The sequence below is a fragment of the Cyprinodon tularosa genome, unplaced genomic scaffold (genome assembly GCF_016077235.1).
Source record: "Cyprinodon tularosa strain WSP-4 unplaced genomic scaffold, ASM1607723v1 ctg484, whole genome shotgun sequence".
Classification (NCBI taxonomy): domain Eukaryota; kingdom Metazoa; phylum Chordata; class Actinopteri; order Cyprinodontiformes; family Cyprinodontidae; genus Cyprinodon; species Cyprinodon tularosa.
Window position 1 is genome coordinate 488,982 of NW_024039212.1, and position 27,507 is coordinate 516,488.

Below are 27,507 nucleotides of genomic sequence, written 5' to 3' on the forward strand. Positions count from 1 at the left end.
AAATAGTGGTCAATGTAAAAAGGCATAGAAGATAAATATAGCTTATAAATATAACTATCCAGAAATATGTAGTATTAGTATTTTTAATGCGGTAAAACTAATTTATTTATTTATTTTTTTTATCTGGTGTTTTTTTTCCCCACAGATGAGTGATGTTGAGGCAGGAGGTGCTACGGTCTTCCCTGATTTTGGTGCAGCAATCTGGCCAAAGAAGGTAATACAACTGGAATGTGCTGAACAGTATGGTCTTGCTGGTTTGGGTTTTTTTTAACTAGGTACATAAAAGTTTCTTTAATGTTTTTTTTTATTTTTATTTTTTATTTCTCTTTGTAAAAGATAAGCAAAAAAAATCTCCACAATAGGCTGATGATTCTGATGATAAAGGCTGGTTTCCCGTGGCTCAACTTTTTAAAATCTTGATTATAAACAATGATTTTTACTATAATTCTGTTTTCATTTGACTACAGGGAACATCAGTGTTCTGGTATAATCTTTTTAGAAGTGGAGAAGGAGACTACAGAACCAGACATGCAGCATGTCCAGTGCTTGTAGGCAGTAAATGGGGTAAGTCTGTGAAATCAGTGATTTGATTTCACATTGGCTCATTTATGATTGTGGTATCACTAGTTTGTACCCAAAATTCAGATATCAGTCAGGCCCTTCATATAACTAATGTTAGCATATAGTGCTTTAATCCTACTCCGTACTGGATTTGAATGGGGAGAGCAGAGCTTTAAAGAAGGTGCTAAGCTATTTGTGTTTACAATTCAGCAGACACATTGACCATGTGCGAATTGATTTTCCAAATCAGATACTCGACTGTCGGGAAACGGGATAGATGGACCCAGTAGGAAAGTGAGACAGCCAGTTGGAAAGTTCAAAACTTGTATTAAAACAGAATAGAAACACAGTGCACTGCTGTGGATCCGCGGCTCGCGGCGGCTGCAGGAGATGACTGACACTCTCTGGTGGAAAGAAACACTGGTTAGTGACCACGATCATCTCACAGAAGATGATAATCTCATTGAGTCGCTTACCTGGTGTCACAGTTCAGTCCATCCCCCTAAAAAGGGGTGCGATCCAGCCGACGGGCTGACAACCAGACGCAGGGTGCGTGGCTCAGAGCGTCCCTGATGCTGCAGCCCTAGGAAGATGCAGGAGCCTGATCCAGGTCAAAGGAAGACAGAGCAGGCAGTAAGAGTTAAGGAATCCAGAAAACCTATGCTTTATCAGAGGTTTCCAACCAAACAGGAACAGCAGGCCCAGACTTCCAGAAATCTACAGAGCTTTCAGGCAGGTTCATAGTCCAGAGTCAGGCAGGTACAGAAGTGTGCCCACACAGACACGCACAGAAGCAAACAGGCAGGCTCAGTGGTAGAGGGAAGCTGTGATGAGACATGGAACCAGGATTTCAGCAGGACTTTAAACTGGTCCCCTCCTAGGAGTTATGCTTACTGGAATAAAACTGACACTCTCCACGTTCCGAACCAAAATCCTGAGGGCTCTTCGGAGAGGGACCAAGACAGAAGAAAAGACAGACACGAAAACCCCCTAAATCCTCTGGCTGCCAGGAACCAGGACACAAACCTTGGAACTAAACCAAAAACGAACCAAACAGAACACAAGACACAAAACCTTGATCTGGCCTGGATAGCTGGGCTACACCGAATATAAAAGAGAGCCTACAGGTGGATGAGATCAGAGATGATTAGGGACTGGGCAAAACTAGGCAGGTGAGTGAAATTAGCAATTAAGGCCAGCTATCAGAGCAGATCATGACTCTCAACAGTTCTTGCATCTTTTTAGTGCTTCTTTCCAGTCAGGGACTAGAACCGTAAAAGGAACCGTATATGCTCTTGAAAAGGTGCAAAAAAAAAGAAGCGAAGTGTTTCAACATACAAGCAAAATAAAGTCGAAAATAACAGAGTTGTGGCTGTCAAATAAAAATGATTCTGAGGTTAAACAATACATACAAAAGTTCAATACGCTATGTGAAAAGCATTATCTCTCTATGGTACCCTGCGAAATAATTTTAATTTGCCTGAGGACGAGCAACAATAACAAAATGCCTGGTTTCAGGAGAAAGGAGCCGCAAATAACGAGTTTGTGAATAAAGTGCACACTTGGTTGAAAGAAAATAAGTGTGTAATGAACTTAATGGCACTAACGTTCAAGTGGAGAACGGTTGTGGTGTGGTCAGTGATAACATAAACCCTGAGGATAGTGTTTTTAAACGTTTCAACAAGCGTTCTAAGCGCAGTCATGCGCCCAGCACTTCCTCTGCTCGTAAGCAAGCCTTAGCCAATCATGCAGCTTTACAGGCAAAAGCAAAGGCTTTGAAAAGGAAACATGAATTGAAGAAATTAGGGCAGATATATAGACTGGAAGCTGATAAGATAAGAAAGCAAAAGGAACAAGCGGAACTGGATGCGCAAATAGCTGCTGCAGCTGCACACCTTTCTGTGTTGGAAAGCAGTAGTGTTGGAGGAAAATCTAAATCCATGTCAGACAGAATGAACTTTTATGTCAGTAAGGGACTTAAAGAGCAAAGACGCACTGAAATTAACCCAAAGGCGAAATAATTTGTGCCGAATACAACCACGTGCACTGGTATTTACTGCTACTGCTCCCATTGCGCCAGCTGTGAAAAAAAAGTTTACTGCAATACAAAATCAGAAGATCAGCCACACCACCCAAAACAACCACTGTATGGCGCTGTTAGAACAGATTCAAAGTTGGATGGATTACCTTTTTGTAAACGTCAACCCAAAAACTTTTCCCTTTCAACCAACAGATCTACAATTACAAGTAAGACACAAGGTACAAATGCAACTACAATTAATTTATCCATAAATTCCAAATGATTATGTAATCTGTACCCATCCCAGTTTTTGATGGCAATCCTTTACAGTGTATTCTTTTCCTAAGAGCGTTGGAACATTGTGTGGGAAAAAAAGACAAACAATGATCAGGACTGTCTGTACTTTTTAAAATAATATACCAGGGCAGCCAAGAAAGCTAAAGCTTTAAGGAGCTGTATGCACATGCCATCACAGCAGGGCTACCAGCGAGCAATGAACTCCAAATGGAGCACTTTGGAAATGAACATCAAATTGCTTCTGCGTACATGGAGAAAGTGTTTGCCTGGCCAGTCATAAAATCTGAGGATGTTGCAGGAATTTGCCTTGTTCTTACCTGGCTGCTGTAATGCAATGTTAGAAATACAGTACATGGAGGAGTTGAATGTTCTATGTCATATAAGGCAAGTAATCATGAAATTGCCCTATAAAATCTGTGAAAGATGGAGAATAACAGCTTATAAACTGCAAGAGTGTCAAGGCTTCCAAGCCACATTTAATGATATGGTCAGCTTTCTTGAGCAACAAGTAAAGATCCTGTCCCATCCACTGTTTGGAGACATCTATGACACCAAGCCAAGCCCTATGATGAGAGGACCACTTAAGACTAAATCCTCATTAAAGGCCAACATCAAAGGCAGCAGCTTTGTAACATCAGTCTCAATCCCGGGCAGTGCCTCTGCTCCAACAGTTTACAAGCAGCCAATTGTCCCAAATAATCCTCCCTCATCCTCCCGTCTTTACTGCAAACAGCCTCATTTAATATCAAACTGCCAAGAACTGCAAGGAATTTCTTATAAGGAGAAAATTGAATTCCTGAGAGGGACAGGAGTATGTTTTGGATGCTTTAAGGTTGGCCACATTAGTAAGGAATGCAGGAGTCTTCTCACCTGCGACAAATTCTATCTAAAGCACCCCACTATTCTGCATTTAGACAATGAAGAACCATTATTAAGCAGTGCGCTTGTGTCTCACCAGGTTGGTGCTTGTACTGGGGCCGGGGACCATGACTGTACGTTGTCTATTGTTCCGGTAAAAGTTGGGTCTAAGAGAGGAGATATGGTACTGCAGACTTATGCCTTCTTAGATCCTGGGAGTACAGCAACTTTCATCACCAGTGGTCTTGTCTACCATCTGAACCTAGAGAGTAAAAAGTCCAACATTCTGCTGTGCATCATGGGTCAAGAAAAACTGGTGCCTAGCCATTGTGTTTCTGGACTAGAGATTTCTGAGCTGGAAGAAAATAACTTCATAGAGCTTCCAGAGGTCTACATACAAGAATCCATACCCGTTTCAAGGACCAACATTCCCCATCAGCAAGATGTTGAGAAATGGGAATATTTAAAAAAATATATTAAGATCCCCGTATTGGTTGCTGATGTTGGGCTTTTTATTGGGACAAATACACCAAAGCTCCTGGAGCCATGGGAGATTATTAACAGCAAAGGTGATGGACCCTATGCCGTGAGAAACCTATTAGGATGGGTCATAAATAGACCTTTAAGGAGTGGAAATGGTGTCCAGAAGAGCTGTCCTACTGTTTACACTAAATAGATTTCCATTGTCAAATTGGAGGAGCTGTTGGTGTCTCAATACAACATGGAGTTCAGTGAGAAGACGCTGGAAGAAGAGCATGAAATGTCAATTGAGGACACAAGGTCCATGGAAATATGGGAACAATCAGCTTGTATCCAAGATAGACATTACTGCATGGATTTGCCTTTTAATAAGAATGAAATAATCATGATCAATAACCGGTGTATTGTAGAGCAATGCATTCAAAGCCTCAAAAGAAAATTTGACAGGAACAAGGCCTATAAGAAAGAATATACAGCATTTGTTACTAACCTGATTGACAAATGCTATGCTAAAATTGTTCCTCATGACCAGCTGGAACCTAAGGATGGAGGTGTGTGGTATCTGCCTCATCACGGAGTTTACCACCCAAAAAAAAGAGGACCTTGCAAGTCGTGTTTAATTGTGGAGCAAGCTATAAAGGCACCTTGTGGAATAGCCAGCTGCTACAGGGGCCGGATTTAACCAATTCTCTTTTGGTGTGCTGACCCAATTCCGAAAGGTGAACATTGCATTGATGTTTCATCAGGTGAAGGTGTCAGAGAAAACATGTGGAATTTCTCCGCTTCTTGTGGTGGCCATTAGGAGATGCATCAGTCAGCCCAGTTGAACACAAGATGAAAGTGCATATCTTTGGAGCTGCCTCATCACCAAGCTGTGCCCATTGTGCTTTAAGAAAGAGAGCAGCAGATAATATCAACAGCTAGAACAAGTATGTGACTGACACCATTTACAAAAAGCACTGGGCCTCAGCTGGAGTGAAAAGAGTAATGCATTAAGCTTTTAACTTGCATGGCATTCTCTCAATGGTCAGTTCAATCTATGACCCTCTTGGCTTCTTGGTACCTTACACTCTGTTACCTAAGTTGTTGTTGCAGGAAGCATATAGACAAAATCTGTCTTGGGATGATCCTATCGAGCCAAATAGTTTTAAAGGGCGTCTACTTGCCCAGTTGCATCATTTTGCAGATGGTAATGGTCATGGATATGGGACAGTGTCTTATTTGAGACTACAAGATGAAGGCGGAAATGTGTATTTGGCATTCATGTTTGGAAAGGCTAGAGTAGCTCTAATAAAGCAGACAGCAATTCCCCGCCTTGAACTCACTGCCGCTGTGTTGGCCGTCAAGGTGGACAGAATGTTGAAAAGGGAGCTCTCTATCCAGCTGAATAGCTCAAGCTTCTGGACAGAGTCAGACGGTGTTGAGATACATCAATAATGATACCAAACAATTTCACACCTTTGTTGCAAATAGTGGCTGCAATAAGAGAGGCTACTGATGTGTTTCAGTTGAGGTACATCAGCTCCAAGTCCAATCCAGCAAATGAGGCCTCCAGAGGTCTGTCTGCAGACAGTTTTATGTCATGCTAGAGGTGGATAAATGGCTCGGATTTCCTCTGAAGGCCCGAGCAGGAGTGGCCAGAGCCCTTTGAACCCCACCCTGTTTGCTCTGAGGACCCAGAAGTGAAAAGGGATATCCTGATAAATACCAATGACACACAGCCTCATGATGCTACTACTAAGTTTGTCCATTATTTTTCATGCTGGGCCAAACTTAAGATGTCAGTTGCTTGGTTGTTTAAATTAAAGGATATTCTGCTGAGCTTGAGTGCGAAGAGGAAAGATTTGATGGCAGTTGGTCAATCTGTTGACTCTTCTATAGCTCCTAGGAGGATAGAAGAGGTTGATGACCAAGCTACCATAGCTAAGTTGCCTGGTTACCATCACTGCCCCAAGTGCCCCAATGACCACGGGCACCACAGATGCCTTTTATATATATATATATATATATATATATATATATATATATATATATATATATATATATATATATATATATATATATATATATATATATATATATATATATAATTTATTTATTTATTTATTTATTTTTTTTGAGGTTGAAAGGATTCTGGCATGAAGAAAGTGAATTCTTCTGTGGTTAAACTTCAGATACACAGATTCCTGCATTGTTATTGTTAGATGCCATCAATCAACCAAAATGTGGGGGTCTGTCAATTATGTTATATTCCAAGTACTTCGTGTTCTGCCAAACTTCTCCCTTCACTAGGTAACTTGTCTAGACAGGTCAGAAGTTGTGCTTGTAGGTAGAGGAACATAATAATACAGGAACATATAATTTTACTCAATTAAACACAAAGCCTTTTTCAATAAGTTCATAAAAGGTTAAATTAAAATGAAATCAAAGAGTTAGGTTTTTCTCTGCAAAGTCGAACCAATAGAGTGACTGTACTTTTAAACAAAAATATGCTCCGTATTATAGAAGCAGTGATGGGCAGTAGCGCCGCTACATGTAGCGAAGCTATTAGTTTAACTACATTTTCCAGTAGCTTGACCGTAGCGTCGCTGCTTTATTTATCAAGTAACTTTCCTGTAGCGACGTTATTGTTTTGATCAAGTAGCGACGTAGCGTCCACAAACGCTACAAAATCCAGGGCAAAACTAAGAAATGAAACCAGGTTTTCTATTTTGAAACAACAATCAGCCACAAGCTACTGTAAATAGCAGTTTCAGCTGACGCTCTTATAAGTAGCATAGTAGCACAGGCACACTCAGTAGGGTTAAACAAGCGCACCCTTTCCGAGGCTGTCGTTCTATTGGCTGGAAAGGTTGCTAGGCAACGATCCAACTGCAGTCTGAGAGAGCAAAACAAATCCGCAAGCAGAGCCTACGGATTTGCGAGCGTAACAGAGTGCGGTTTGTGCGCGAAGAGAAGGAGGCAAGCGAGAGGAGAAAATATCTGTGCAAGAAGCATTAAATCTGAGAGATGAAACAAAGAGAGAAGAGAAAATATTTGAGAGAGAGCGCATGTTTTGAGTGTGAGCATTATAAGTTTTGAGAGCAAGAAGATGAAATTCTTTTCTCAAATTGAAATGATGTGCTCTTGCATTATGGCAGGATAATTCTTCCATATCTATGTGCCACTAAGATACTCTAATTAGAGAGCAGTAGTGAAACTTCCATATTGTATTTTCATGGCCTAGTTTACCTGACAGGATGTTTACATAAATCTGTTTTTAGGCTGTGCACAGATAAGATTTTTTATGGAGGAACAGCTCTACCGTATATAAAATAAATACATAAATAAATAAATGCTCAATAAATAAATAAATAAGCATTCAATTAATTGCCTCCAAAAATACAATGAATAAATATGTAGGTAGAAATTAAATTAAATGGTGAGACATATATATATATGTATCTCTTAATTAGCTTCTTTATTTTTTCACCTTCTTTTGTAAACAGTTTTGTTTGTTACTTGAATCAACTGTTTAATTGAGGTCTTTTGTAGGGTTTTGTTTTCCCTAGAGATGTCCATTTAATGCAAACTCATAGCCATGTCTCGGTGTGTAGAACACTACACAGTACCTTTCATTTGGTTCTAATAACAGCAGATTGTTTACTAGTTTGTCTACTAGTAATTACTTTAGTTTTTATTTTAATATGCTGATCATAAAGCAATGTTTACACTGTGATATGTCATTGGCTGATCTTTAATAAATATTTTAACTAGTGTGTCAGACTCATTTTGAATTGACATTAGGTTGGTACAACGTTAAGTAGCTTCTGATGTAGTTAAGCTACTTTTAACACATTAGTGTAACTTAGTTTGCTATAATTCTTTAGGTGGTAGCTTTTGTGTAGTGAAGCTTAATTTATTGTTGAGTAGCTGATAGCTTAGCTCACTACACTGGACAAGTAGCTTGCCCAACACTGTATAGAAGCAGTAACATTTCTAAATGATATTGTCCTTAAACATCCTTTTGTCTTTTTTTTGTATGAATAGTGTCAAACAAGTGGATACATGAGCGTGGACAAGAATTCAGGAGACCATGCGGCCTCACAGAAGTGGACTGAAGGTTGCCTCACATCTATACCCAGCCTCTTTGGTGCCTGTTTTGGTCAAAATTTTGCAACCAGACACATAGCCAATGGTTTGCAGGGAATCCTACATCAATGAGGCAAAGTTCCTCAACTTCCGTTCTATATGATAATTTAATCAGAAAAAAAAAGAAAAATTGATATCAATATCTACATTAAAAACTAAAACATAACCAACACTCAATTTTCTCAAGGATTTATTTTCAGATATGTACTATTTATTTATTTTTCTGGTCATTTTCTCTATTGATTAAAGCCCTAATGGTACAACGTAAGCTTTCGGATGAACATTTTCCTTTAATTGTGCCAATTTAGTAGCTTTTATTGACCTGCAGAGGACCAACTGTCTAATTGATTTGATGTGTTTGTCAAATGGATTCACCTAGTTTATGTTTTATAAACTTTACCTGACCTTTGCCTTGATGTTTTTGTTTTTTGTTGTTGTTTTTGTTCTTTTGTAACTGCTTTTTATCTGGTGCTGAAAAAGTTCAACACTTAAAAGCATTTCAAATTTTTTTGCATGGAAATTTGGTCTAGAAATGTAACAATTTCCCTGCAAAGTGCACACAAACCCTGTCCACAAATTATGTATATTGTTTTTATTTATAGTGTGTTTAAATGATGACATTTTGTATTCTCATTCCTCAAGATGGCAACCAAAAAGTCAATAAACAGTGTGTTTTATTGAAATGCTATGTAAATCTTGTTGTTTATCAATTTCAAGGTGTAATAAGTTATTATTCATGATAAAACATTGCTTACAACTATAAACTGACCCAGTGGCTGTATGCCATCAATTCCTGCGAGGGCCAGAGATAATTATGTTAACGAACAAGTGTAAAAGAGTTTGGCCAAATCAAAAAAGAATCAATATACAGTATGTCCATCCAGCTGAAGTTTCTACAGGCTGCAGTAGTCCAGGCAAGGAGAGATTAACTCTAGTTCTGTTTATTACAATATCAGAATAGTTGGAAATAAATGATTCACGACAGGCTTCAAATGACAAAGAATTTAAGTTTAATAGATCTTTAAAGTGAACAATGACATGTAAAGCATTCAGTGTCTTAAAGCAATGAACAACATTTAAATATTGAAAATATTTGGTCATAGCAACAAGAGCTACAAAACCCCCTTTACAAATCTTACATTCAAACTACAAATAAACCACAATTTACATATTTATTCTGAGTAATAAGAAACTATACAGCACATTAGGTCCTTAGAATAAGGATTAAATTATTTGATGCTGTTTAAGAAAATATTTAGAGAAGAATGTTAACATGGATCCAGCTTTGTTTTCTGCAGCGCCAGTCCAGGAATGGCTCGTAAATGAATGACAGAAACATCTACTAGATTATTCTAACATTTGTCAGTCTGATTTCAACATTGATGAAATGTCTTTCCAACCTTATTAAGAAGCCTGAACATGTTGGAGCACTTGGAATGCAGTATGTGACTGAACCTTCAGGACAGAGTGCCTGAAGGGCAACCCTCTGTGTTCTGGAAAAAGTACAATAGGTAATAGGTAGGTGGCAAGAAGTACTAAAGATGTCTGTGGTAAGAGAAAATTATAGTGGAAATAATTTTTTATTAGCTTGGTGTTTGACTGACACATAGCAAAGAGTTTTTGCCACAAGGCACTGAAGCATTTAACCAGATCTCTTTAAAGCTTTTATGCTTGGTTGCTGCAGAATGATTAGGTGTTAGACAACATCAGCACCCTCTTACATCTAAAAGCTTTCATTTTCAAAATATTTGAAAATACTAATACACATGTTAAAACCAAATGTTGGAATTTATATATTGAGATCTGAATCACTAAAAGTATTTTTTAGAATAATCTACTGACATCCATTTAGTTAAAATGTTCAATTTAGTTCCTTTTTAGTGAAACGTTTTTATGCTTTCAACCCTTTCTCCTTTTTAGATTTTTGTATTTTTATGTTAAAAGCTTTAGGATTTGTTTCTCAGATGATGGATAGTTTTCAATGTCATTTGAAGAATCTGCCAGCAATGACCCAAATGTAGACGTCATTTGGACATAAATCATGTTGTCAATTCAATATCATCTCAACCAATCTTTGCACAGTGAGTTACTTATATAGCACTTTATCAAGCAAGAGACCCCCAAAGGACTTAACATCCAGTCATTCATCCGTTCAATCACACATTCAAATGCTGATGATGATGATAAGGTACATTGTAGCCACCGCTGTCCTGGGGCACACTGACATAAGTAAGGCTGCTGTACAACTTGTGCCACTGGCACCTCGGACCTCCAATAGCAGCCATGGTGGCCCAAGTATAGAACGATGGAGACATAGGATACTTAAGGTATACGTGTTCCTATTGTCTCAGTCCGAAGGAGCTTTGTTTACTGTACCTGGCACATAGAAACATTTTATTTACAAATAAAAAAAATCTCCTTTTAAACAACTATCCTAAAAAAATTCTCCCATGTAGTCCATAAACAAGAGACAGACGCTTTTATCTGTTTACCAAGAAGATGCCACATCAAAAGCTCAACAGCTTTGTTGTTCCAACCTGTTAAGTGTTCAGTCACCTTAGGGTTTATAATTATTGCCCGATTTTTAAGATAGAGAGTAATTATTACTCTTTCCGGGCTCCATACAAAGGTTTGAGCTCCGTGTACAGAGCCTTGCTCTCGCTTTCTGGTGCAGGGGGCGGACACATCTGATCCAAGGGGACGACAGGCTTGCAGAGAGATAAGAAACGCTGAGAGAAAAAAAACAAAACATGAAAAACCAATGTGAATATTCTCAAAATGCTGTAACCTCCATCCTTTGCTGTATCTTTTTCTATCTTTTTCTTTTTTAGAAGGTGCCTTTCCCCAAATTAAGTAAAACTGAAAGAAAAACTGTCATCCCAATATTTCCTTTTTTTTGTTTCTAAAAAAATGCATTTTGCTCTGTAACTTGTTTTTATTTGATTAGTCTTCTGCTATGATCATTCTTACCTGTTGGTATGTGCCTTGTCCTTGGAATAATTTAAAAAGCACAAACAGAGGGATGAGTGAAAGAGAGACACTGGCAATAAACCATCCCAACACATTCGCCCATAGTGGATAAACGTAGGAGTTACTGAACTTCAGTGGAGAGTATTTGATTATCGAGAAGATGAAGGTTCCCTGTGAGGAGATGAGATGGAGTGGATTAAAAAAATTAATAAACTGGAAGACACTATCATTCAAACGACAGGTTTTCTACAGCTTTAGGTCTTGTGGCTTAAATCACAGAGGGAGATGTTTGATTTTGTGTAGGGTGAAAATGTTCTATTTTGATTTAATATGGTCATTTCAGTATATCAATTGACAACCATCATTTTTTTAATTGAATTTCTCATATTTAGGGGGGGGGGGGGGAGTACATTTAAATTATCAACATGGAATATATTAAAGACATATCCTGATATAAAGATAAGCTTCACAAGAGCTTAATTAATAAAAAAACTGACATTCTAAACATGAGGAGGTAATTACAAATCGTGTACAAATATGTTTAAGTAGGCTGAAAAATTAAACAGAAGCCTATGAATTGTTTCACATGTTTTCATTCACATTAAATATTCATGCTACAGAATTCAAGCCTACAGAAACAAATAAATTCAACATAAATTTTGAGATGTTGTTTTCTTGAAAGGAATTGAAATTAAATGTTTAAGGAATATAATTTTGAGGAGTGGCTGCAGTGCAAATTAGCTTTAGGTTTGGAATCTCTGCTGTTTATAACCTCTCAAAACCCTCCGGTTTTAAAGCGTTTACAAATAATAACTCAGAATGCATAAAAATTACACTGGTAAAATGTTTACCAATATAGACACATTCGACAATATTGGAAAGCTTAGATTCTCCACCATTCAACAACCAAGTTCATTTTAAGAACATAGCGATCACCAAAGCACAATTAACATAAATATAGCAGCACGTCAAAATGTACCATGATAAAGCAGCCACAACAAGCAAGCATGTCTTTATTACTGCTGTTTAAAAAAGTCTTATTTTCGAGAATACAAAAAAAAACTTTCAGTCATGTTTGAACAGATGCAGTTTGATGTTAAGAGGGTAAATACCCACATGTAAAAATCTAATAAAAATATGTGTCTAAAAAACAGACATGATGTAAGAGGATTGTTTTACTTACAAAGCAAACAAAAGGAGTGATGTACTTCCAGCAGTACATCATGAACGGTAATGGACGATAGCCAATCATATCTGTGATGTTGTCATAAAAACGATCCGCACCTACAGTATGAATTAGTTCAGATAACGATTAGAAAATGCTTTAATCATCACAAAAAAAAAAAGATAAATGTTTCTTTCCATTATTGGTAGCTGTTTTATACGTTTATCAAAATCAAGACAACAAAACAGGAAAATAAATCCACAACTCACCATAAACCCACCCAATGCTGATAGACTGACATAAACAAAGGAGCAGCAGAGTGGTGCCACTGCAGACATGGTGGTCCAATAACTGGAGCAGGTAAATCCCACCCTGCAAAGGAGGACAGAGGTGGATAGATTTGCTAGGCTTTTGGTTAAATGCTTAAGCAATAACAGTCTAATATAAATTAAAACATGCTGTAGATAGCACTGTAATGTTTTGCACCATTTCAAAAGTTTTGTTTTAAATTACTTCAAAAGTATTTGACATAAATAAACAATATAGTTATATTGATTGAAAAAAAAAAAAAAAAAAAAATATATATATATATATATATATATATATATATATATATATATATATATATATATATATATATGATTTAAAGCATGGAAAATTGTGACTAAACATGGCTACTTAAATGACTCAAACATTACAAATGTGTTTAGCATAAAGATCAGAAATGCTGCACACCATCCTGTGTTTGCTTGGCTCTGCCCTCCACCACCTGAGAACAGCTGCAACTTATACTGTACCTAGATTTAATTGCTTTCTATTAACTTGTTGGCATGTAGGTGTTTTTGTTTGTAGATTGAGAAAAAAATAAAAAAAATATGATCTTTTGTTGATTTGATTAAAACGTTTGCATTGTAAGCATTTAACTATTATTTAAGTTTTAAGCATTTCCAATGAGACTAAGGCCCATTTTCACATTTAACCTGGCAACGCTGGGATGGATGTACCCAATATCACCTGCAGGTGGCAGTCATCTAAGGGGTATCACTTAAACTAATCAAACTAACATTTAAAGAAAATTTTCAGCCAGAACTTATGACTGTCAAAAACTTCCTTAGCAATAACAAAGAAATGCTTAGGGTTCAGTAGTTGTTACAGTTGTTTGTAGTACTTTATAAACTTGAAAAGTGTTTTGCTTGTACTCCACAGTCTGGAAGAGCAACTGTTGTATTCCCATACATAACTGAGTCCCAGACAGTTCCTGACAGTTAGCGTACTATTTCACTCCATACACCGAAAAAGTCCAAACAGTTTCCTGCCATTATTAAACATTTGACCGCTTGCTAGATAAAATGCTTGATAGTGATGCTGCCAGTGATAATGTTGCAAATGTTAAAAAGATGTATAATAGCAGGAGCCAGGACTGTTGTTAGGCAACACATCACTATGAGCGTTTCACATAAATATGCAAAAGCATGCCTTACAAAGTAATGTAACGGCTTTATTCGACCTAGAGCGGCCCTGCTAAAGTGGTTTGATACTACATCTGTACCCAGTTAATTTCCAAGGTGGTTTTACCCAGTGAATAACCATAACTCTGGCCGAGTAAATGTCAGGATTAAGTTTTAAGTATGAAATGGGATTAAGACAATAACTAAAAGTACATGTCAGAAACAAAGCTAAAGCGAGTATTTGCAAGTGTCACAAGGGATGAATGGTGTGCAAACTGTCACAGTAGCTTTTGATCGAAGAAGACTAAGTTGAACCCAGGGGAGATTATATTTCTTTGTTGAGTGTGTTTGTCATGCTGTGATTGCAGTAATTGGATCTTTTCAGTCTATGTCTCAATCTGTCAATTTTTTTTTGTTGTGCAATGGATGGTCTTTGGATATCAAAAATGAATAAATGTAACACATTGGATCCTGCAATGGCCAAAAATTTCTTCAGGAAGATAGTCTCTTTATGTTTAGCCGATGGTGGAACTCAAGTCCACTAAACTGATAACCACATAAATACTAATCTCTACTATTGTTCACTATCATTCACCACCTAGCACTATATAAAAGGAAAAAAAAGAGTAAATCTAATTGTGCTTGCAAATGACAAAAAAAAAAGCAAATGTGGAGTGTTTTTTTCGGTGTACAAACCTCAGTGACAAGTAAGAGTCCGAACATGCAGGAGAAACAACAAATCATGAGCAGAAGCAGCTGCCGCCTGTAGCCTTGATTCAGGTATAATGGAAAATGATCAACCAGTGATGTCATCACACATTCTATACCGACAAACTGAAATAAAATGATCAGGGGAAAACCATTAGTTTGTTTGTTCATGCATTGGTTCTTTCATCCTTTCATTCACTTACATGCCGATTATTACCTGGCTATCTAGTCCAAGCAGAATGATCATGAGGAAGAAACACACTGACCACACCTGAGGCATTGGCATCATGGCCACAGCACGTGGGTAGACAATAAATGCCAAACCAGGGCCTACAATATAGAAAACAACATTGAAAAGATTTACAAATATCGACATACAAAATAAAAACTGCTTTAAAGTTCTTCTTAAAAACCTAAAGCTGCTAAGGGGTTTAAAAGCTGAGCTTAATCAAAGACCAGATTATTCAATATTAATTCACCAAATAATTTTTTTTCACAAATGTATGTAGTACTAGGTGATGAGTTTATTTTAATATCATGTGTAGGCTGCAGTTAATAGAGAGCTCTGAGTGATAGTCATTAAAACTTGGAATATTATGCTAACTATGAACTTTTTTTCCGTTCTTGCCTGATTCTGCCACTTCAGAAATATCCACGCCTTGTTCATATGTCATAAAGCCCAAAACAGAGAAAATGGCAAAGCCGGCGACAATGCTGGTGCAGCTGTTCAGCAGACACAAGTGGAAGCAGTCCCTGTCAAAAGAGAGAATAAAATGTTTCATGTCAGATATTTATAAAACAATTTAAAGCATAATTTTTGCATATTGGAACATAAGAGTTATTTATGTTAACATATCTATTTGTTATATTTATTTATTTTTTTGGTTTTTAACAATTTAGTATAGTAGTTCAGGATGGTAGTTAAGCCATATAGTTTGCATCCTTTCAACAGAGCGTGTCTGACCATTACCACTTAAAAGCAACCCCATCAGCAGTTCACTGCTTTTTATATTTTTTAATGAATATCAAAACCTTCTGAATTTTCCAGGCGAGTAATTTTAACAGGTGCTCCAAGCTTAGGGATGCAAACCGTAGTACTTTTTTACTTTTGAAAGCTAAGGAAAGCTTTTGACGTTCCTGGATTCATCAGTTCAGGGATTGCTACTGTGATGGGCACAGCAGACTTATGTACAGCCATAGCTATGGGTGTTTTTTCAAGTCACTGAGCCCCCTCACTCTCCAATGTTCTTAGCACCAGTCCCTCATGGTTCCCCCTGTAGGTGCTTGGGCCACTGGGGGATGAACTCAAGTTACTCCATCGAACTTGGCTTTGCCAGGTCCCACAAGGAGGAAGCAGACCACCACTTGCAGACGCATCCCAACCCCAGGCCTGGTTTTGTTGTCATAAGGGCTTTTTGAACTGATCTTTGTCTGACCAATTACTTAGAGCCTGTTTGCCTTGGAAGACCCTAACAGTGGCAATTATGCACCTGACAACGTAGCCTCTGGGTTCACCTGAGCACTGAAACTCCTCCATTGCATTAAAGGGGCAGTTCAAGAAGAGGCCCAAACAAATGATTCCATGTCTATATACAGTTTTAAACTGTGACTCTATCCAATACATCTCTACTAAAATAAATTAAGTTTTTGGAAATGAGTACATGCTCAGAGGGTGCTTAGAGAGATGTAATTCAGTTGTTATTTTACTTACTTGTAACAGTTGTTGTTGTAAGTGTTATAGCTTCCAAGAGAAGTGAGAAAACCAAACCCGATGGCATAGGAGAAGAAGACCTGAGTTCCAGCATCCATCCACACCTGATAAATAGTGCACAAACATATTTATGTGCCTACTTAAACATTTTGTCTTAACAGGTATAAGCATTGAATACATTTTCTTACCTGTGGATCTGAAAGACGGGAGATATCTGGGTAGAGATAATAAATTATCCCATCTAGAGCTCCTGGCAAGGTCACACCTCGCATCAGCAAAATAAAAAGCATAACATAGGGGAATGTGGCTGTAAAGTATGCCGCCTAATATGAGAAAGAAAGAAAAGATGTTTTACGTTTTTTGAAGTATACAGATAAAAGAGAATGAAAATAATGTGGAAGCAGATGCCAAAAAACAAAAGTTAGACATATATATATAGAGGCAAATAAGGGATTCAGGCCACAACCTATTTGTTTCACAAAAAATGTAAATAAAAATACTATTATATACTATACACTCACCGGCCATTTTATTAGGTACACCTGTCCAACTGCTAGTTCACACTTAATTTCTAAGCAGCCAATCACATGGCGGCAACTCAGTGCATTTAGGCATGTAGACATGGTCAAGACAATCTCCTGCAGTTCAAACCGAGCATCAGTATGGGGAAGAAAGGTGATTTGAGTGACTTTGAACGTGGCATGATTGTTGGTGCCAGAAGGGCTGGTCTGAGTATTTCAGAAACTGCTGATCTACTCGGATTTTCACGCACAACCATCTCTAGGGTTTACAGAGAATTAGGGTTGGGAATTGAAAAGATTTTCACGATTCCGATTCCCTTTTCGATTCTATGAAACGATTCGATTCTTTATCGATTCTTTTTTCGATTCCAATTTGGGGGAAAAAGGAGAACAAACAGTTTGATTATCAGAATCAACTTTGTTTACTTAACTATTGCACAATCTTACAAAATCAACAAGATCAAGATGTCCACAGGAAATGTGAAACTGGAGTAACATCTGTGTTTAAATGAAAAATGAATACAAGAACAAACTTAATAACAAACAATGTCTAATAACAAATGATGGGATTATAACCTATTTTAAATAACAAAAAGTACTAATTATAAAACAGTAGTAGGGAAAATTAACAGTTCTTTTGCAGAAAGATGAGCATATCTGCTTTTTCTGGAAGGATACGGGATCTTTCAGGGCTTAAGGTGTCTCCAGCCGTGGAGAACACCCTCTCAGATGGGGTGGAGGAAGCCTGCACACAGAGGTAGTTTTCAGCCAGTCCAGATAGCAAGGGCAGCACATCTTGCTTGTTCCACCACCACAGTGTGGCACTATCCCTGCAGGGGATGGAGGGCAAGCTTTTATAGAGCTGGATTTCCTGATCTACCCTCTGGGCTAAGGAAAGACGGGGCTTTGATTCACAAAGTGACCGCAGCTCGTTGTCTTCCTCCTCGAATAGTTCTTCCAACTTGCGTAACTTGCGTAAGTTGCGTAAGCTGCGTAACGTACGTAAAAAACGTGACGTAAGTCGTGCTCCCCAGAGCCGGCGCGCTAGGCTCTGTTGCTGCGGGAATCGAAAAAAGAATCGTTCAGCGAGCTGCCAAACGATGCCATGGAATCGAAAAATACGGAACCGGTTCTTAACAGGAACCGGTTTTCGATTCCCATCCCTACAGAGAATGGTCAGAAAAAGAAAAAACATCCAGTGAGCGGCAGTTCTATGCCTTGTTGATGCCAGAGGTCAGAGGAGAATGGCCAGACTGGTTCGAGCTGATAGAAGGGCAACAGTGACTCAAATAACCACCCGTTACAACCAAGGTGGGCAGAAGAGCATCTCTGAACGCACAGTACGTCGAACTTTGAGGCAGATGGGCTACAGCAGCAGAAGACCACACCGGGTGCCACTCCTTTCAGCTAAGAACAGGAAACTGAGGCTACAATTTGCACAAGCTCATCGAAATTGGACAACAGAAGATTGGAAAAACGTTGCCTGGTCTGATGAGTCTCGATTTCTGCTGCGACATTCGGATGGTAGGGTCCGAATTTGGCGTCTACAACATGAAAGCATGGATCCATCCTGCCTTGTATCAACGGTTCAGGCTGGTGGTGGTGGTGTCATAGTGTGGGGAATATTTTCTTGGCACTCTTTGGGCCCCTTGGTACCAATTGAGCATCGTTGCAACGCCACAGCCTACCTGAGTATTGTTGCTGACCATGTCCATCCCTTTATGACCACAATGTACCCAACTTCTGATGGCTACTTGCAGCAGGATAATGCGCCATGTCATAAAGCTGTAATCATCTCAGACCGGTTTCTTGAACATGACAATGAGTTCACTGTACTCAAATGGCCTCCACAGTCACCAGATCTCAATCCAATAGAGCATCTTTGGGATGTGGTGGAACGGGAGATTCGCATCATGGATGTGCAGCCGACAAATCTGCGGCGACTGTGTGATGCCATCATGGAGGAATGCTTCCAGCACCTTGTTGAATCTATGCCACCAAGAATTGAGGCAGTTCTGAAGGCAAAAGGGGGTCCAACCCGTTACTAGCATGGGGTACCTAATAAAGTGGCCAGTGAGTGTATATTGCCAAATGTCATAAAATTGTCTTGCCCCTAAATATTATAGTAACAGTAATAAGGAACAAAAGGAAATAAAATACAAAGGCCCTGATCTTCAGAGGGTTGGCTTGTTTTAAAACAGGTGCCAGTAGAACATGCAATCTGCTCATTTTAATGTGTTGGAACCAAATCGCAAGTTTTCACATTTGTACAGCTATGTATGTAGATTAGGACCAAAACAATTTATCGGAGTAATTGTGATTATTGAAATAATCATCAACTGATTTAGTAATTGATTAATTGTTAACTGGAGTATAGAGACTAAAACATGCCTTTAGCTGACAGAGCAACTCACTTAGAGCAGTAATTATACCAAGATTGTAAAAAATAATTAAACATTTAGCGTATATGATAAAAAAAAATATTTTCGTCTGTCAACATGCTCACTCCAGAACTCCTCAATCGGAAAAGTTTTGGTTTCACTTGGTTGAATTTCATTAAAAAATCTGCTTTAAGGAACCTTTGGCTATCCAATTATTAATCAATGAATAAAACAAATAATCAACAGATTAAACTAATTGCAAAGTAATCGTTAGTTGCAACCCTAATGAAGATCATCCCTGAAAGGGCCATGCAGTTAAAAACAAAGAGCACATTCAATCTTTGAACGCCCAAATTTGTAACCCGTGCAAATTGGAAGAATGGTGGCAGTGGATGCTGATAGACACAGTGTGTAAAGGTCACAAAGAGTTAATTTTTACAAATCCCTGTGCAAATTCTCATTCATACAGTTCATGGCAACCACAAAACAGGCTTAAAACAAAGGAAACCGGAGACTTGCAAAAGAACATTTTCAGTTCACAAGGGAAGATCCATAAAGACACTGTTTGTCATAGACATGTGGCTTGTGGAGGAATTAGAGCGTAGACAGACAGCCAGGACTGATAAGTGGTCTGTTATTAAATATTTGTATAAACATGCTCTTTAATCTTGTGGCAGCAATTGTAGAACAGATAAAGCAATTAAAGCTGCAAAGTGTGGCTCAATCTCAAAGCTAACCGAGAGGATAAACCTCATAGTGCTTTTGGAAATATAGTGTGTGTAGAAAATAATGTTTGCCTTTGAACTAACATACCTTTCCTGTTGACTTGATTCCTTTCCAGACACAGAAGTAGCAGATGATCCAACTCAGGATGAGGCACAATGCCAATTCCCACCTCACCCCACCCATCTCTTCAATCCCACCAGAGATCTTTAAAACTCGTTGTCTGGTCAGATAAATGTTGTAAGAGAGTGAGAAAAAAGGAGGAGATTAGGGCTGAATGACATATGTTGAAAGGGAAGAAAACAACATTGATTTTTTGTGACTCTGTCCTCTTGATCCCTTGTCAGTTATCACTGCTTATAGTGAGCCTGATTCTTTTGGAGGGCACCACAAAGTTGTCTGCCTTCCTTTCTAATTTCTGGAAAGTCAATTTCATGCAATGCCATTTGAACAGATAGAAATAAAATGTAGCACATAGTATTTCAAACTGAATTATACATGTCCTTTAATTTAGATCTGTTAATATAAATGAACTGGATTATGCAGTTCTTAAACATTCCCTATGAACTGTACCTGTGTTTCTGATAAAGTACCTGGAGATGATTTTTCTATTTGAATAAGTATAGTTTAAATAACAGAACTGAATATAATAGCACTGAATTGAATTAAACTGCAATAGAAGTCTGCTTCACACTTAGTTTGGTTCTCCCAGAAGTGTTTTATCCATTAATAAGGAGGTTAACCTTCCACTGACACTACATGCTGGTTCAGCATTGTAGATTGCTGCAAAATTAACTACTTTAATAGCCTGTTAACTGTCACAGCATGACTGTTTGGTAAGAAAGGGCTGCCACAAAGTAAATGGATTAAATAAACTTAATTGCATTTAAATGTATTTAGCAATCAAAGAAACTCTTGGAAAGAACTACTTTCTTAGATAGGTTTATATCCCATTTGCTAAAAAAAGAAAATGGAATATACATTTAAATGCAAGAAATTTGAATAACCAATAGGAGTCGTGTATATATAGTAGGAGCCACGGAATATATGTAACTTTAATTTTAATGTGACTGCATGACTGGACTAAACTGACAATACATTACTGTACAGAGTTTGGGATTAAACTGAACTGAAGTTGGGTCTAAAAAAAAAAATCACACTTTTAAGTTTATAAATCACAAGGATGCATCTGTCCAATTTACAATTGTGCAGCAGTATGCAGTGTTTTGTTACATTAAATTTCAAAGTTATAATGTGGCAAAATTCGGAAAAGGCGCTGAATTTAGAAGGAGACTAAATAAAACTAAAAAGGAGCTGATGCATAGGAGATATTGAAAAATGACCCAGAATGAGTGAAGAGATGAAAGAAAGAAGATAAGGGAAATAAATAATAAATAAACTGTCTGACTTGTAGGAACATATGCTTACTGCCAGAATTCCACAACTGGGAGCGTGGTGTTCAGTTTGGATTTCATACTCAGATTCAGACGGTTGTCGAAGCAGGACTCTAGAAACAGAACACAAAAACATATATTAGAAGGCTTAATTTATGCAGCAATATTTTAAAAAGTTACACTCTTCTAAATAAAAACATAACTTTGAAAGCAACTTAAATCCCTTTTACAGAGCTGCAAACAGTAAATGATAATAAATTACCTGAATTCCAGTAATTCCCACATGAAGCCCACGGCAAATCTGAGCTGAAGGATGAGAATAAGTAGAAGAAAGCCCAGGCAAGGATCATGATATAAGAAGTTGCACTGAATGCGATAATCAGGTGACTGGCATAGCCAATGCCTAGGGGGAGAAGCAATAAATCAGTCTAGTGTGTTGACATTTATAATCGAAATAAAGTACTGAGAGAATAAATAAAAATTATTAATTGTAACTGCGTACTTTGTCCTGTGAAACAAAAGCCTAAAAAGTAAAGGTTATTTTATGAGGCCGTTAAAAAATAATCAAATTTTCCTACATTTTTTCCTGTCTTTTGTTCCCAGCTGAGAGGAGAACACACAAAGTCTTCTTACTGAGGCTAACTTTAAAACTCAACCTGAATTTTACTTTTTTTTTTTATTCAGTCAGGATTTTAATTCATTTAGACTTTTATGTTTCACTAAAACTGCATTTCTGACTGCATGATAGGGATGCAACATAAATCCAGAAGTCTATTAGGGGAGGAGGTTGTGTGGCTGTTGGTATCATACTTTGCTGTGAGGAAGAGACAGAACTGCAGACACTATAAAATAAGTCACTGAGTCACTATGATGACTGTATCTTTTTCATCTCATTACCTGCCCAAACAGTTTTTTTAGATCACTATTATTCTCTTTCATATACCCGGTACAGCTGAGCACCTCACTGCCAGCTGCAACAAAGCAGTCAGTGAGACATGAATGAAGCGGTAAAATTTAATGGGTGATACTGTATAACCACAACCTTCCTTCCTCTCTTAAAGGAATTATGTCAAAATGTTCACCAAAAAATATGCTGGATTTATGCTTTAGTAGAACCACAAATGCTTGTATTACAAAGCCATGCCCACTACTTGGCGTGTTGGAGAATAATTTTATTATGTTATTACCCAAACAGCAACACGCAGGTAATTACTTGGTTTATGGGTACACTTTGTGATAACTAATCATAATAAAATCTAGAGTTGTGCTGCCAAATTTATCTCTCTTTCAGACAGTCAGCATCCAGGACCAGCAGGTGGAGCAGTGACAGACATTTAGGGATCTGGAACAAAAACTGAGATTCAAATTTCTTAGAGCACACAGACTAAATTCCTATTTTTTAATTGTTTTTTCAGGGACAACAATGTAAAAAACACATCAAGAAGAACATTTTAACACTGTTATTTTAAATCTGTTATTTAATCTTTCATCTCTTTCAGCATTTTACTCTGCTACCAGGCCAGCAAAAATGAATGTTTGATCTCAAACATCCCTCTCCATTCCCTGCACAAAATGTAAATCTAAATAAGTCATTTTTTCTTAAACTAAGTGCATTTGTTCTTGAATTGAAGAGGTAAGTGAGACACTTTGCCTATGAAACAAGACAATTTACATTTAAAATAAGAAAAAGCAACTATGTTGTCTTATTACAATTGCATATTATCTAGTTATCTTATTTTAAGAATAAAAATACTGATTTAATTGGCAATTCATCCCATTTACCTACTAAAATTAAGGGTAGATACTCTTAATTTTAAGAAAATTTTACTTATTTCTGGACTATTTTTGCAGCATGCTGCTTAGCCATGAAGAAGACTCTTCTCCTTCAGAATTGAAGAATTCCCAACAATGGCTCAGGAAGATGATACGGAATGGTCTTTCTACTTTGTTGCTCACAAACCATCATAAAGCCACAATTAAAAGATACTTTTGTCTTAGTGTAACGGTGTAATGTGGGATGCTGTATGTTAGATCTGGTCTGAGTGTATTCTGCAAGACTCCAGAAAAGCACTCTTGATATCTATGTCTCAAACTTCATGGTAAGTTTTGTCTTTTTAGCCCATAGTTTCCAAACTAAATAAGAAAGTTTGTAATTAAGAAGTAATAATGAAATGTCTGTTTTAGAAATATGCAGCAACTGCATAGAAAATCTGTAACAGAAGTCCACCATTTATACAAGGTTTTGAAAGCTAATAGGAGCTAATATCTGTCTTTATTCTCAATATCTACAGAAATAACACTCAATTAATTAATAACTTTTTTTTTCTTTGTGAAGATGAGTTTGTTTACAAATCAGAATATGGGAAATAGGCACATTTTAGTTACTGTTAAAAGGTGCTTTTTGGATTGCTGACCCTGGTTTGAAAATTTTAAGTTGACATTTTTAGAGAAACATTAATTCAATTCAGTGTGTTTTACCTTGAAAAAGCGGACAAATGTGTCGCCAGCATGTAATTCCGCCTTGGCTTGTGTACTGCCCTAACGCAGTTTCAAGGAAGAACAGTGGGATCCCACACGTGAATATGAACAGGATGTATGGAATAAAGAATACACCTAGAGAAAAACAAAAACAATGACTTTTATACTTAAATAAACTTGTGAGATAAAGACACTGTGCGTAAAAGCCTGTGCGTAAAAGCCTCACCTCCACCGTTCTTGTAACAGAGGTATGGAAATCTCCAGATATTCCCAGGCCCGATAATTGCTCCCATTACGGTGAGGATGAACTCCGCTTTGGTCCCCCAGTGGCCCCGCTCCTCAACCTGCTTTGGCTTCTCAGTGTATCCATCTGGGACGCAAATCACTGCGTTTCCTTTCACTCCTTTCTTTGTCATCTTTACTTTTCGTCACAAACGCTGAGCTTTGTGAGCAAAAGTTGTGGCACATAAACAGGCCACACCAAGCTGGAGGAGAGAGAGATCTGCTGGGATGTGAGCGGAGCTTTCTTTCATTATCTGCTGGTATCGCAGCTATTTAAGTTGGAGATGGACTCCTGTGTAGTGATAATGGGGGGCGTTTCTTTGTAGAGTTAAAAAAGTGTAGGCTTGAAGTTTGGTGAAGCAGAACCACGCCTACCATTTTTCCCTCTAATACAGATGGTGGCAGCAGTAATACGTAAAATGTTCTAACTTATTTAACATATACATTTTTCATGTGTTAACAGTTTGTTGACAACAAAAACACAGTGGTTAATTATGCACATCAATATACCAACATTAAAAATGATAAATACAGAAATCATGCTCTTTTTGAAATGAGATTTTGCCTTATTTGGTAAAGAAAAAATTATGTATCTGCAAGTCATCTATGAGCCTTCAGTGAACTCAACATTTTAATAATAAGTAATCAATTTAATATAGATATTAATACATGTAAATATGAATTTTATTCAGAACGACTTGATGAAAGTAATGACAATGAATAAGATTTGCCCCAGAACTCAAACCTGAAAGAATTTTGTCCACTATACGATTACTTTAGACAGCATGGATGTTTAAATATATGTGTCTATGTTTTAGCAAAGGCTGTAGGAAATTATAGTTAGTCTTTATTTAGAAAATATGGATGTTGTGGTTGTTAATTTTTTTTTATGAACAGTGTAGATTGACCCTGAGCTTCACGTGCCTATCCGCTTTTTGCCACACCCCAGTGTACATTGGTTATTCCTTGGCCACCCTTATAACATTTTTCTAGGCTTCTGTGTGTGCATGGCGTATAAGCGTAATGTCTCATGTTTAATATGCTATTAATCTGATGTGTTAAAATCAATTATAAAACAGTTCAATCATAGATGCACAGGGATTACTTTCTGAGGGACTGGTGTGGACATGTCCCCACCAATAATTTTCACTTTTTTCCCCCCTTTCCACTCATTTGCTTTAGCTAAAGGTAACAGAGGTTGGGTGCAGCTCTGTGTTCAGAGCATTTTGAGTCCTTTTTTTTTTTTTTGCTCTCTCCCGCAGCTGCCGTGTCCTGCATCTCGGTCTAACATCATCGGATCTGTTGCTTTGTGACATCTGATTTGTGGTCGCATTAGTTTGTTTTTCATTCACTTACTGTGAAATATAAGAAAACTGTTTCTATCTTTAAAAAATAGATGAAAAGTTTGTAAGAATAGTGTAATTTTTATTATCACCGAATGGGGCAGGGATTAACTGATCATAGTTTACTTAAGAAAAAGATAAATTAACACTAGTAATTCAAATAACACTACACTGAAAAGGTAATAATAATTTACTAAATGATCATTCAGCAAAATAAAATATTGATAAGAATCTTTACTTAAAAACAATTCTAAAAAAATATACTATCCCAGACAAACTAGAGTACCTTGCTCATAAACAGTGAACCAATATACCTGTAAACCTGTGCAGAGCGCTTATTGAACATTTCCTGAACTTTACAGAAAACACCTGATTTCAGTGATTGCCTCATATTGTTAGCTCAGATGGACGGGTGTGTAAACTTTAAAGCACAGCTGTATAGTTGTATAGTTCAACCATTACATCTATTCAACACTATGCTTTTGAATTTGCAGATATTTACCTTTTATTTGCCAAAATTACATGGGCGGAACAAAATATTTCAGCCAATTAAAGTACGTAGTTGCCCCTGGATAAAGTGAAAATAAATTAATTTACCACACTGCGAAAACGATCTAGAAATAAGTAAAAATGTCTTAAATTAGGTGTATTTACCCTTAATTTGAGTACGTTAATAAGATGATTTGCCAATGAAATTAGTACTGTTACTCTTAAAATAACATAATTAGATAATGTGAACTTGAAATAAGACAATGCAATAGTTTTTTCTTATTTTAAATGTAAATTATCTTGTTCCATTGGCAAAGTGTCTCAATCTCTTCCTCAATTCAAGGAAAAATTAACTTATTTAAAAAGAAAAGACTTACCGGTACTTAGATTTCCATTTTTCGCAGTGCAGAAAGTCTTTTACAGCCGTTAAAAATCCCATTAAGGACAACAAACCCTGTGACATTTTCTCTTTGTTTGCACTGGAGGAACCAAAAAGCTGAAATATTCTGCTTCTATAACAAAGGCACAAATTACTTCACCTACAAGCATTTTGCAGTGTTTATTCCTCCCAATATGGACAATAAGTTGTGTAGAAATTAATTTGCTTTTTATTTGCAAGAATTATATGGAATGAACCAAATTTTTCAGTGGGCTGAATTATTTTGTTTCTCCTCCACAACATAATTTACTAGCATCATGGATGTCAATGTGAAGACTTTGGCTCTTTCCTTTCCTTACTTACATATTATGCAATTTTTGCAAAGAAAAAGTTCAGATTTCAAAATTACATTTACTAAGATTTCAACAAACTCTCATCAAACAGGCACTTGACAGAAAAGAGAGCAAACAAAGAACATCTAAAGCAAACAATCTCCTCTTTTTTGGAGGGCTTCCAACACAGATCTGATAGAACCACCTCAGGCAGGTCTCATCTTGGATATAAAAGAAACAAATAAGAATTTTTTAGGACATGGATGATTTGTGCTTCGATAACATTACAGTAATTGGAGTATTCCTCCCGTGTAACTTTGTCATAAAGAGCAAATATTTTATGTTCACAAGACGTGTTTGTCCTTGATGGGAGGAATAAACACTGTAAAATAATTGCAATTGAATTAATTTGTTGTTATGTTATGGGGAATATATGATTTCAGTGTTCTGATACATGTGGTCCCCTCCATGTAACTTGGCAAATAAAAGGCAAATGTCTCCAACTATGAAATAACCTATCCTACATGATGAAAGGAATAAACACTGTAAAATACTTGCTCATAGTGTCATGAAACAGGAGAGATGGACCCAGTGTTCAAGGTGAGGCAGCCAGTAGGACAGTTCAAAACGTTTATTGAAGCAAAAACACACAAAACAGAAACGCGCTGCTGTGCAACTGCCACCGCAGTGACTGCAGGTGCGGACAAAACCCATCACTGATTCTGTAGAGAGAAACACAGGTAAGTGACCACGATCATCTGAATAGAAGATGATAATTAGAGTGAGTCACTTACCTGGTTTAACAGTACAGTCCACTCAGAAATAGACAGATCCGG

The 27,507-nt window shown here is 37.3% G+C and overlaps 2 protein-coding genes across 4 annotated transcripts in view; one reads left to right on the forward strand and one right to left on the reverse strand.

Moving 5' to 3' along the window:
* The window catches only part of p4ha2 (procollagen-proline, 2-oxoglutarate 4-dioxygenase (proline 4-hydroxylase), alpha polypeptide 2), a 47,784-nt gene extending 38,754 nt beyond the window's left edge, over window positions 1-9,030 (forward strand). For all 3 annotated transcript variants that reach the window (XM_038302222.1, XM_038302220.1, XM_038302221.1), the window contains 3 exons: window positions 146-214; window positions 468-564; window positions 8,246-9,030. In XM_038302222.1, the coding sequence (XP_038158150.1) occupies window positions 146-214; window positions 468-564; window positions 8,246-8,316 (237 nt within the window). In that variant the 3' untranslated portion in view covers window positions 8,317-9,030. The remainder of the gene's footprint in view (window positions 1-145; window positions 215-467; window positions 565-8,245) is intronic.
* Window positions 9,031-9,494: 464 nt separating this feature from the next.
* LOC119794592 (sodium- and chloride-dependent GABA transporter 2-like) lies at window positions 9,495-24,449 on the reverse strand. The gene is made up of 14 exons (XM_038302212.1): window positions 24,073-24,449; window positions 23,847-23,981; window positions 21,631-21,771; window positions 21,403-21,481; window positions 20,065-20,197; window positions 16,538-16,672; window positions 16,350-16,453; window positions 15,267-15,391; window positions 14,856-14,968; window positions 14,627-14,764; window positions 12,752-12,854; window positions 12,501-12,601; window positions 11,318-11,488; window positions 9,495-11,076 (listed from the first exon to the last, which is right to left on the reverse strand). Exons 1-14 carry the CDS (start codon window positions 24,260-24,262, stop codon window positions 10,951-10,953), a joined length of 1,794 nt encoding a protein of 597 aa, XP_038158140.1. The 5' UTR covers window positions 24,263-24,449; the 3' UTR covers window positions 9,495-10,950.
* Between the last annotated feature and the right edge of the window lie 3,058 nt (window positions 24,450-27,507).